Source organism: Rhamphochromis longiceps, linkage group LG14, assembly GCF_057381845.1.
Source record: "Rhamphochromis longiceps isolate RC_006_pf linkage group LG14, R_longiceps_female_GT1.1, whole genome shotgun sequence".
Lineage (NCBI taxonomy): Eukaryota > Metazoa > Chordata > Actinopteri > Cichliformes > Cichlidae > Rhamphochromis > Rhamphochromis longiceps.
Genome location: NC_140570.1, coordinates 20,572,621 through 20,585,120, shown reverse-complemented (window position 1 = coordinate 20,585,120; position 12,500 = coordinate 20,572,621). Strand labels below are relative to the sequence as shown.

Genomic DNA, 12,500 nt, shown 5'->3' with positions numbered 1-12,500 from the left:
TGTGGTAATAAAAGTTCCTTTGCCTGGAACTAGTAAATCCCAATGCACTGAAAAGTGCACCAGTTAAAGGGCAAAGATTGTGACATCACTGTTTGCAGACCTCTGTCACATGATATGCCTCAGTTTGTATGCTAGTGGTACTGCTTGTGTACATACAAATACAAACACAGCTGACTAATTTTCCTTCCTACTTTCCCTGAAAACAAAGAAGTTCAAAGAACTTGCATCTGAACTCTCCACCCTCACTCATTGTTTGTGCAGACATGTGTGCTGTTATCTTGTTACTAAACTTTCTCCATCCTTCTTCTCTTGCTTCCTAACTCTTGCTTCCTAATTGTATGCACATGAGTGAATTCCAGCGGATGGGAGAGGTAGAGAGGGAGGGTGTGATGTCAGAGGTCAAAGTTTAGATTCTGACCTTTGACCTCTTAGTAGAACCCAACTGTGTGGTAATTCTGTGTGTGTGTGTGTGTGTGTGTGTGTGTGTGTGTGTGTGTGTGTGTGTGTGTGTGTGTGTGTGTGTGTGTGTGTGTGCGCAAACCAAAAGGCTCTCTGTAATCACAATCACAAATGCACACACACAAACACGCGCACACAAGCAAGTGATGCAGGGGGTTACATTGTGAAAATGGGAGGGTGGCGAGGTGGGGTGGGGGTGAAAAAGGGGGAGAAAAATGGGAGCAGATGTTCATCAGGTCTACAAACCCCTCCTCCCTTCCCTTTATTTTTTTCCACTAGTAGTTGTAGCCTCTTATCTGAAGGAGGCTGTGTGGGGCTGTGGAGGAATGACTTCACTTAATCATGAGTTTTTCAATAGGCTGAGTGTGCGAGTGTGTAGAGGTTGTAGGAGCACACACAAGCACAAAAGTGCATGCGCACAGACGTCAGTGTAATGCAGTTGTTTTAATCAGGAAATCCACTCACATCCAATGGTGATGTTGTAATTATGGATTAGTCAGCTCTACTATCTACCTCCTACTCAACCTTCCATTCAGTTCTTATAACCCGCAGACAGCTCTTAGACGTCCTTCCTACTCACTGAAAACCAATATTGTTTGATCATCAAGGGGTTTGTTAAATATATCAGAAAACATGAATTGTTTTTACATCATTTCCCTGGAAACATCTTATTAGACTTGGCGTGCAGTATAGCCTAAAGTCAAATATCTCAGGCAATACAACCTCTGGAAACCTGTTCTAATATCTAGTAGATGTTGAATAATCACAAGCTTTCATGATGACTAATTACTCCAGTGCTGAAAGATTACGTGACCAAGCAACAGAATGCATCCTGTGGCACATTTTTATGCACCTGGTGGAATAATCCCAAATCTCTGGATGAACCTCGCTGCAGATCCAGCCTCGACAAAACAATCTCCACTTTCCATCCTTTATTGCCTTCTCTCTCTCTCTCTCTCTCATTTCCCCTGTTTCTTCTAAATAACCCCAATCCTGCCCCTTCATCGTCTCCTCTCCCCCCTCTTGCATCCATCTCTTTCCCCCTACCCAGCCCTTCTATCCCACACATTCACCTTGCTCTGTTATTTCCACACTGTGTGTGTGTGCATGGCTGTAGTCACAGAGGGCAGGCCATTAGTTTGTTAGTTGGTTCTGCAGCTCATTGAGCTCATTGTGCTCCAAAGGCCCTCCAGCCCAGCTGGACTCAACAAGAAGCAAGAACTCCCTTTCAAATCTCTCACCTCCTTTCTCCTCCCCTCCCCCTCTCCTTTAACCCCCACTGCCAGTAATCCCCAACTCAGCCCAAAGATTTAGTTTCTTCACAGAAGTAAACTGAACTTGCTAACCAAATAGCCAGCTTATAGCATTTGTTTGCCAAATTAACAAATTACCTCAAGGAACTTGTGTTGCTGACATCGTGCTAATGGTTTGTTGTTTACAGTGTCAGAGGAGGTAAAAACACACACACAGTGCCCACCTCTTAAGATGTAGAACTAATTAGAGCAACTTCTAATGTCACTTTCTGTTGAAGACACACAGCTGCATTAGCACTGGTTTTGTTTTATCCCGGGACAATACACATTATAATCATTGTGCATCTAAAAGTTCATTTTCATGCCCTTACTGTGCATCTTATAAATTTAAAGCATCACAGCAAGTTGCGGTAAATTTATAGTGTAGCAGTTTACACATTCGCCTAGGAAGCAAAAGATCCCTGGACCGCTTGGAGGTTGAATCAGCAAGGCCATCCAGTGTAAACAATTGCCAAATCAAATGTGTGAGTGGTGCTTCCTTAAGAAGGAGTCACCACTCATATATTTGATTTGCCAAATTTAGTAGCCCAAATTAAAAAATATTGTTAATGTGTTAAAGGATTTTAGTTCATGCGATGACAAAGTGCACCGAGACAATAGCGGCAGGAGACAATATTTGGCAATGGTAGCAGTCTGGTGGTTATGACAGTGTTGCCAAATCGACCTATAGGATCTGCTTGGCCATGAAAGCCCATGGCATGAAGTTCCCCGGCTCAGTTTTTATGCTGACGTTAACTCCAGAGGAAGTTTGGCACTCTGTAGTTACTGAATAAGCAAAGCATTGGTGGCTTTTACACCATGTTCTGTAACTTTACATGGTCTGCACTCTGCTGTGGTTCAAACACACTTTGGAATAACCAGTTAAAGATGATGGACGAATATCTATGGGTGAAGAAATTTCATTAACTGACTACTTGCAGTGCTGGCACCCTGTTACAGTATTACACTCAGATTTATTGAACTCTGTATAATAACCAATTCTTTCCCTATGGCAATGGCACTGAAAACACCTGAATGCAAAGATTAAGAGGTATGGACCAATACTCTTGTCCATGTATGTTTGGACATTACTTCTAAAATATCTGCTAATAAAGCATCACAACAAAAGCAGGGACATAACTCAGAATTACACCGAATCACAAAACTAGAAATCGCTATGAATTTGCCAAAAATTGCAAAGCGATCTACAACTTTTGAAGGGTGAAAGACATACATATTACTTACAATGTGGTACGTGAGATTTAAGAATCTGTGTGGGCACACACACAGTTTATTATCATACTGCAATTATGTGCAAAAGCAGCCAATTCATTTGCTTTCTACGGGAAAGGAAAAGTCACAAATAATGTGCAGTTTATTACTTATGTTGAGTAAACCCCCAACCTTCAGACTGTAGAGTGGGCCTGTACCATTACAGCTCACTGGGGGTGGAATAGATTGAAATCCTCTGTCAAACACACACAAACACGTTCGCACACAAAAAACACACACTTAATGGTGACCACTTGGCTGGAGCAAAACAAAGCTTTTCGGCAGGCTTTGTTCTCAGCTGAACTCATCTTTCAAAAGGGACTCAGAGCTACAACTTGGACTCAAGAACTTCTGAGGCAGACTGAGTCATTTTTGTCAACCTTTTAAGATGTTCCTCTGGTCCTGCAGGGATTTCATGTGGGCTGGATATCATTGGGTTGTTAATACCACTTGTTTAAACTTACAAATGAACTCAAGAATTTTCACTGATGCCACAAATGAACCTATTCTAAGGTAAACTTAAAAGTCCTAATCAGAATCAGTTGCAGAAGAAACTGAAAGCAGCTCACTAAGGTTGCAGCCAACAGTTTGCTTGCTTATGAATGCAGTCAAAATTGGTACGAGGTGTGACAGCCGAAGTCCTGGCAGATGTGTTTGTGCTTGCGTGTTCTTGATGTTTTGTCTTTGTGAGGACTGACTTGTCTTACTGTTGACAGAAGGGCTTGAATTTATGATTGTAGTGTCTAAGGTAAGGTTTAGACTCCCTGTCTTTGTAAAGGTAAAGGGACTAAACCTGTTGTTTTGTGTGTGTGTGTGTGTGTGTGTGTGTGTGTGTGTGTGTGTGTGTGTGTGTGTGTGTGTGTGTGTGTGTGTGTGTGTGTGCGAGAGAGTGGGACTAATCATCTCAAGGCTCTGCTCTGCAGTGGAATTTTTCACACATCTGTCTTCACCTTTGAAATCAACGCCTTCGTTCCTTCTTGTCTGTGTCATAGGGTTAGGCTGTCTCCACTTTTCTCCTTATCCACATTTAGTGCCTCAGTTTTCTGTTTCTTTGTTTTGTCTTTGAAATGGCCTTTTCTAGTTATGAGTCAGAAGCAGCACATCTGCAAAAGAAACCATCTGCCTGCATTTTCATTTCCTACTATGCATCAACTGAAAACAAGTATTTCAAGAGAACGGTGTAACAGTTGTCTGATCAAAGTAAACTCAAAAGGCCAGCCCTTGTGTACCAATGAACTAGAGATGTCATAAAACCACATATTCACTATAAGGAAAATACAGTGTTAGCAAATTAGTAAATTACTAAAATTTGAAAAAAAAAATGTACAAAAAAGACAGGGTGAATACAACAATCTGTTCTTTATTTTTAAACCAATATATTGGTTATATAAATTTCCTGGTATAAAGCGGAACAATCTCTTCTTTCAAATATTGTCTTCAGGTGTTCTACTTTCCACAATTAACAGATTTAATTATTAAACCAATTAAATATTAACATTTGTTTTTTGTAGGATAGCCTATCTATTTACAGCTTTCTAAGCTTGTGGTCATGCCCGGATCATCAAGCTACAGCTTTCCTACTATTTCTTAAATTCTTTTTTTATTTTCTTTTTGGTTGGACCCCCAGTTGTAAATATCCTCAGAATGCCCATTCATTGTGGTGATAACCCCAGACTGTCTGCTGAAATGAACAAGAGGGATAGTGAAAGACAGAGGTACATGGAGAAGAGAAGAGAAGAGAAGAGAAGAGAAGAGAAGAGAAGAGAAGAGAAGAAAGAGCAGTTAAAAAAAAGAACTATTAAAAAAAGCTATGAAATACGCAAAACTAAGAAATCTAGCCTATATATTGTGTAATACCCAAATCAGTGAAGCTAGGCGATAGATAATGCATATTATACAATCTTATAATCAATTTTCAACTTATAGTCAATAAATGTATTTATTTATTTATTTATTGCATATAATCCCTCATTCTCATCCTTCTTTAGAACCGCAGGATGTGGAAAAACAACTTTTTGCAGAATCCACAGAGGCGTGGGAGTGGCCAACAGTGGTGCTAGGTTTTAAATCCACACGTGGTCCGGGTCTTGGGCTTGTTTAGCACCCATACATAACTAGAAACTTCTGACCATCTCATGCCAGCGAGTTGCCCACGTCTATCGCGGCAGGGGCAGACGGGATCGGACGAAGGTTTTGATAGCTCAGCAAAATGCCATCTTATCCCCTGAACCAGTTTGCTGAGCTGGAAGAAATGATGTGCAAGGTAAACCAAACCCCCATAAGAGCGCAAAAGAAAGTTTAGCGGAGAGCGAAAGTTGGCTAGGTCGGGGAGAGGAGGAGGGTGTTAGCCTGCTAGCTGCGCTGTTACGGAGTTTGCGGTCTCCATGTTATCTTTTCGAGTCTGCTTTAGTGGATAAAATGTGTCAGGCTTTCTCTTTTAAGACTCTTCGTCTGTCTTTTGACTGTTCTGTAACCTGAAAGTTTAACTCTGACCAGACGTTAAGTTGCCAGAAAGCAAGTTGTTGTAGTCCATCGCAACTTGGGCCCATGAAATTATCGATTTCATTATCGAGCCTAGTTTGTGATTTTCTCTCAACGCCGGTTAATTAACGTCATTAATTATTAAAGGTCGCTGTTTTCGTGCTAATAGCTTCTTCGATAGACAGTTCGCCAGTAAAGCATCTTATTTAAACACATAACCCCAACAAGTTAAGTCACAAAAGTCATGGCTAACAGACTAAAGTCCCCAGTTAGAGCTGTGTTGAAGTGTAGAGGTCCTAAACTTGCTCGAAGTGGGGAAAAAAAGTTTTGTAATACTTTTGTTTGTTTGTTGTTAAAGTTAACATTGCGTATTTTATTCCGTGCACTGAATGGAAACATTGTATAGCTCGTCTTAGTTATCAGAGCAAAAAACGTGTCTTGAAGGTTTTTTTTTTTTTGTTCCTTAGGTTTAGATGGACGAATCCAAAAATCAAACGGAAAGAGGGGTGACGCTACGTATTACAGATTTGAATCTAAAATATCTGAATTTGTCGTGCCAGTACAATGCAGCACAAAATAAGCATATGGATGGATCGATGTGTCAAAAATTTATTTTGACGACACAAGTTGGAAAAAGTGTGCTTTTTATGTACTTGTATACAAATGCCCAGTACCTCCCCACCCCCGAAACTTGGTTCTTGATGCTTGAATCTATCAGGGCACCTGACTCAAAATATTTCCAATGAAAACATTTAACAGAAATGTGCAAATAGAGCAGAAGATGTAACCTTTAGTGTTTAGTGGTAATAACAAAAACATATATTAATGTCTAACATAAACTGGCATAAACTAGTTAGCAAATGTATAAGTTTTAAAATTGCTGAATACTAATAGTAGCTTGTACAGGCTAATGATGTGGACTTTTTGTTTTTTTTTAAATACAGCATTTACTGAATCTCAATCTGAGGGAGCCGAACAGAACAGTGCCATCCCTAAGTCTGGCCATGAGAACACCAGGTTACATCGGCGAGCCATGTCGAAACACTTCATTTTCCCTCTCCTCCCTGTCTTGCCTGCCCACTAATGCTTCGGACAGTGCACTTCTGACCTCCAACCAACGGGGACAGCAATCAGAGAGTGATCTACTTTCCCAGCTTGGTAATTCCACGCAGTGGGAGAAGCCAGGCTTCTTTTCCCAGCGCTCTCTCAGCATGGTAGAGACCAGTGGTGCAACAAGAGCAAGTCTAGGCTGGCCTGTGACAGGCACAAAATCCTCCCAAAGTGACATCAGCTCCGCCACACTGAACACCAGTTCCTCCTCGTCTGTGTCTGCCTCCTCTTCGTCGTCGCGCTATAAAACCGAACTGTGTCGGTCTTTCACCGAGAACGGCTTGTGCAAGTATGGGGGGAAGTGCCAGTTTGCCCATGGGCCAGAAGAGCTACGTGATCTAAACAGACATCCAAAATATAAAACTGAGCTGTGCCGTACGTTTCATACCATCGGCTTCTGCCCCTATGGGATCCGCTGTCACTTTGTTCACAACAGCGAGGAAGAAAAGAAACTTTCATTCTCTCGTTCTTCCTCCTCAAGCCTTCCTCAGCAGCTGCCCTCCACCTCCTCCTCCCGCTCCCATCGGCCACGTCTTATCCGGCAGAGTTTCAGCTTCTCTGGGTTTCCCTCAGCTCCCCACCAGGCCTTTCAGTCTGCCCTCACTCCTCATGTTTCTCTTGCCACCACCTCATTCACATGCCCACCAACGGCCTCTTCTCCTTCCTGCGCAGACATTACTGATCTTCTCTCCCATGCCTTTCTAGAAATGAACTCTGCCTTTGAGGCCTCCCCCGCTCAGCAGCACCATCCTCCCGTGGGTCCGGATCCCAGGTCTCCATTCATGCCCTCCCCTGACTCCGGCTATTCTCCGAGTGGGTTATCTCCAACGAGCTCCCCTTCCTTACAGCAGAGTCCCAGTGCTGCGGGGGTCCTTTCAGGGCCACTTGGTGTTAGATCCCTGTCCCACACTTCTCTCTCAGACCAGGACCAGGATGGGATCAGCTCTGCTGGTTCACTGAGCGGCTCCGAATCATCTGGTGGCATTAACGAAGCTAACGGCAAACGTCTGTTAGTTTTCAGTCAGCTCTCTCTTCCTGAGGATGCCACTGGGTTCTGCCTTTAAGCTGCAGATTGCTGGAACATGTGTACATGAGTATCCATACGCAGAATATCCACTGCGCACGTAGCCATACTTAAGAACACAGACCCTTAAACGCACACTCCCCGCTCACACACTGACTGACAACTAAGACATTTTTAGCATTCTGTGTGAAAAAACGACTGGGTGACCTAACACGCTGTCACACTGCACGCCACTGTCATTTGCACAAGGCACAGTGATGCTAAAACTCCAGTTTGTATGTGGCGGATTCACCAAAACGGTATATCTCAAAACAGATGTTTTAATGGTGTCCTTAAAAACCTTTTGAAGCTTTATCAAAATGATATGCTAGGATGGCAAAGTCCAACAAAGAATTTTGTAATCACAGTGTGAATTTAATTTCCTCCTGTCAGCATACTGCGACAGATCTAAAGAATGTGAGAAAGCCAAAGACATCTGTTTGTTGCTCGTTCGTTTCAGTAGGACAAACACGATGTGACGGTATGTTTAGGAGTTCTTCCATCTAATGTACACTGTATTGTTTATGTAATGTTTATAAGCTCGTGAAGTAGTGTTTTTGTTTTTCGCCCTTCCCTCTTGTGGTTGTACCATCTGGGGGCTGTGTTTAGATCGCTGGCCTCGAATCTGAATGTTACGTTTTTAAACAATGTATACCTGTAGTGTTATTTACCAGGTCTTGTTACGTTGTTGAACCAAGATTTGCTGCTGTGTTTGGAGAGATGCGAGCATGGGGTGAGAGTCTTCTTTTATATCAGGAGAGTAAGCTAGTGTGAGCGGAGGCGTTGCGTTTCTGCGGCTACTGCAGATGCTTTTTGGGTTCTCGTGCATTATTGACAAACCTCAAGCAGTCAAGTGTCAATTTGCCAAATTTAAACCACTCTGCAGCAGAGTGAAAAGTGACTCAGTCAGGAGAGCTTGGGCGCATATGGGTTCATATTGCACGGTTGGGAAAGCACAAGGTACCAGGCGCTGAATATCCATGCCGGGAGCTAGCCAATTAGTTCGATATGAAATGATGAGGTCAGAGCTTGAAGCCAGGTGACTATTTTCTGAGAAGTTGTCGTTTGTGGTGCTGAAGTGTTCGGGGTTTTATTTGTTGTTTTTGTTTGTTTGTTTTTTATCTCAAACACAAACATTCCCAGTAAGTTTTTGTAAAGTGAGACTCTCACTCCGTCACTCCATCTCTCTGTTATTCAGTATTAATCTTTTTTTTTTCTCTTTTCTGTTGATGCCTTTGTTGTTAAGACTGAAAAGTATCCTGGTCACATGCATGCGTAATATGCTCCCAGGTCTTTTTTTTTTTTTTTTTTTTTGCCTTACGAAGCTAGAGTCAGCCTACTGTAGGGTTAGAGGTATGTGTGCTTAGTGTTTTAGAAAATGTTACTTGGCTGTTTATTGTTTTTTCTTGTGTTAATGATGTAGTTGGTCTATTTAAAAACAAAAAAACCTTTTTCATCAGCGTGTTTAATGCCTGTTTAGTGGTAAAGATGATCTTTAGTAAATTAATTTCTTTAATTTATTTTTAACATATTTATAGAGGACTTTTGAGTTGTTAATGCTTGCATCAAGTTTAATATATTTTGCTTTTTTGTACTGGAAATAAAGGAGTTTGTTTTGTTTTTTTTAACTGTCTTTCTTTGACTTCTGTTTGCCACCTGCAGGTAAAAAGTGAAGATTTTAACATTTGATGTGCAAACTGCTTTTATTGAATAATGCAGATGTTTAAAAGGGAGGGGGGGGGGTTTAATATATGCTATGCTGGCGTTAATGTAGCGTTGGCAAAAAGGCTCACAGGATGTAAGGTTTTAGGTGCAGGAAACCAGTGAACTGTCATTTCTGCTTTTCGTTTATCACATTTCCCCAGTGACCTGTGCCGTTGAGGTTAACCGTATCTATACAATAAAATAATTCCATTTGAGCTCTAAACCTCATTCATGAAGCTCATCTCAAGTTTATTTCCTCTAGATGGCTAACCTTTAAAGTATTCATGCAGTAGTTTACACTACACAAGTATTCCCTATACTTCCAGGATTAAGAAGTATTCTGTGATGCAGTCTCAAGGTGAAGAGTGTGAAAGCAATACTGATGAGAGCCTTTGAAATCCAGGAAAAGTCTTGGCTTTTTATTTTCCCTACAAAGCTTAGCCTTCGCTTCTTAAAGGGAAAAGTGATACTTGTGGATTTTAAAAACTCAGTGGCTGCTGGAGTCTGAAGCGAAGTCTCGGGGTTAAAAATGAGGAAAGCACTGTGGTCTCTCGCATCCTCGAAGTTCAGGTGCAGCAGTGTGTTTCTGGCAGCAAATTTGCAAATCAAAATGGATTTAAGCGAGTTTGGCAGTGCAGTCATGGCTGTCCCGGCCACTGCGGTCGAGGGTAATACGACAGTGGGGTGTGAATGTGGGAGTGTGGAGCAGTGTCACTAAAATTTCATGTAAAGATGAGATGTCTTTTGTTTGGGGTTTAATCTTACCAATCTTCAGTTTCCGCTTATTTCCTTTCTGCCTTCCCTGATTCCATCCCACATCCCTCACTTTGTGGTTACTTACATCTCCCTTCCTTTTCACCTCCTGCCCCCTCTATACCAGTATAATTGGAGTGCAATGCAACAGTTCCTGATATGAGACAATCTGACAAAAACACTTTACAAAAAGGCAGGCTTGGTTAAAAAAATTAAAATATGATTTCAGGGCTTAAGATGCCTACTCACCCCTGATACTCAAGGAATCTCTCTGTCATGCACACACACAAGGGCTATTATTTTGTCACTTAACATGAGATGGGCTGGCTGTCTGGTAGTGATTAGTGGCCGTGAAGGGTTTAGAGGCATGCATCTGCTGTGTGTGTGTGTAGGCATTGTGTTCTATAGATATTCTCCCGGTTGCCCTGTGGGACATAGGAAAGACAGGCAGATGGCTGTATTCAGGTCCACCGCAGGTCAACATATGGCTGTGAGAGTCTTACTCATACCATGCTTGAGTGGAGGAAGTTGAATGCGCTGGTGTGACGACAGAAAAGTGATAAAAGGGGAAGAAGAAAAGTGGAGATGAAGAAAATAAAGGGAGGGCAGTATGAGAGGATGAAAGCGGGTGTCATCATGTGAGATCATACAGATTAAAAGCAGCAACATATGTTTTTAGGTTTCTCAGATGAAGTAAAACGCGGCCTTTTGCGTTTGTGAGATGTAATGATAATAATAATAAAAACAGAAAAAAATACCTTCACACTTCTTTGTGGACGCATGGAAGTGACACAGCTTACTTAGATTGCTTTGAACCATATTTGACTTTGAATCAATACATAGTACACATTTTAGGGAGTTAAACACAGATTTTAAATTGCAGCTGGTGATGTTTTAGTTTTCTTGTACTTATTTCAAATAAACTGAAACAGGTTCTCTCGCAGCTTCTCACACAACAAAAGACTTCAGTCGGTTTGTGTGGACAGTGTAGCTGAATTGTAGCAAGTCATCAGTTTAGGAATACGAATGCTGGTTTAACTTGCACACACCCCCCAACACCTTTCTTTTCTCCAGCCATGAACACACCCCCTCCTTTTCTTCCGCTCGCATTCACCGTTCTTCTTTGTGACCGCATTTGGTGACATTGTGATGCGAGGTAGAGCAGGAGGAAGGGAGGCCAAGCCGTGTGGCGCGGCACAAAACGGCTGTTGCTCACCGTCCTGAGAGCCAGTCTCAGATTCCCTCACTCCTTATTGTTTCAGGCATTTATGTACAGACGCAAGGTACTTCTCTCACGCTCACTCTTTCCTCTCCTCATCATCACGCCCCCTCCATCTTTCTCTTTTCTGCCTCCCTCAGCCTCTAATAAACTTCTCCTTTCCACTTTTCACCCTTCAGCCTCCTGTTGAGGCTCTTCATTCTCTCTCCATCTAATTTTCCTAAAGCCCACTCTCTGTCTCCTTCAACTTTCTACAATTCGACCCCCTCCTAGTCTTTTTTTTTCTCTAATCCATCCTTCTGCTCCCCCCTTCTTTCCAAATGGTATTTGGACTAAGTGTTTAATGAGTTGCAACAAATAGGCAAAAGAGTGGGCAGTAGGCAGATGCTACACATTTATGCAGACATCTAACTCAATGTCTGTTTTTTTTCTTTCACGTCCAGCCCTTCACTCAGGTTGCTATTACCTAAGATGCACAGCAAGGGTCGAAAGGCAGCATACTTATAAGCAGTGACCTTATTTAGCTTTTTATTTTTTGGAATTTTAAGCTCATTCAAGTACCCTTATCTTTAGGGCCTCCAAAATAAGAAGATAACCCAGTTACAAGTGCCAAAGACAAGAGAGTCAAGAACATACGCTCACTGGCCAACTCATTAGTTACACCTTATTAGTACTGGGTTAGACCCCCGTTAGCCTTAATTCTTAATAGCATAGATTCAGGAAGGTGGTGAAAACATTCCAGAGAGTTCACTGCATGTTGACATGATAGCATCACACTGCTGCTGCAGATGTGCACATTCATTACATAAATCTCTTGTCCTAACACATCCCAAAGGTGCTCTATTGGTTTGAAATCTGGGCAATGTGGAGGCCATTTGAGTACAATTTGAGTTTAAGATGATTTAAAGATCTTAACAACATTACTACGCTACAAACATACTGAACCAATAATACAAGGCAGGATGGATCCATGCTTTCATGCCAAATTCCAGCACTACCATCTAAATGTTACAGCAGAAACTGAGACTCATCAGACCAGATGTTTTTCCAGAATAATAACTGCTGTCACAGCAGTATGAACAGTTGTGGAAATTAGAATCAACACTACAACCTCTGAAAGCCCAAGCTTGAGCCAGACACACTGAAG

General features: G+C 41.9%; 1 protein-coding gene across 1 annotated transcript; it reads left to right on the top strand.

Moving 5' to 3' along the window:
• The first annotated feature begins 5,087 nt into the window (after positions 1-5,087).
• Positions 5,088-8,991, top strand: LOC146653980 (mRNA decay activator protein ZFP36L1). The gene is made up of 2 exons (XM_085380436.1): positions 5,088-5,286; positions 6,449-8,991. The coding sequence occupies exons 1-2, from the start codon at positions 5,233-5,235 to the stop codon at positions 7,676-7,678; spliced, it is 1,284 nt and encodes a 427-aa protein (XP_085236562.1). The 5' UTR covers positions 5,088-5,232; the 3' UTR covers positions 7,679-8,991.
• The last annotated feature ends 3,509 nt before the right edge of the window (positions 8,992-12,500 follow it).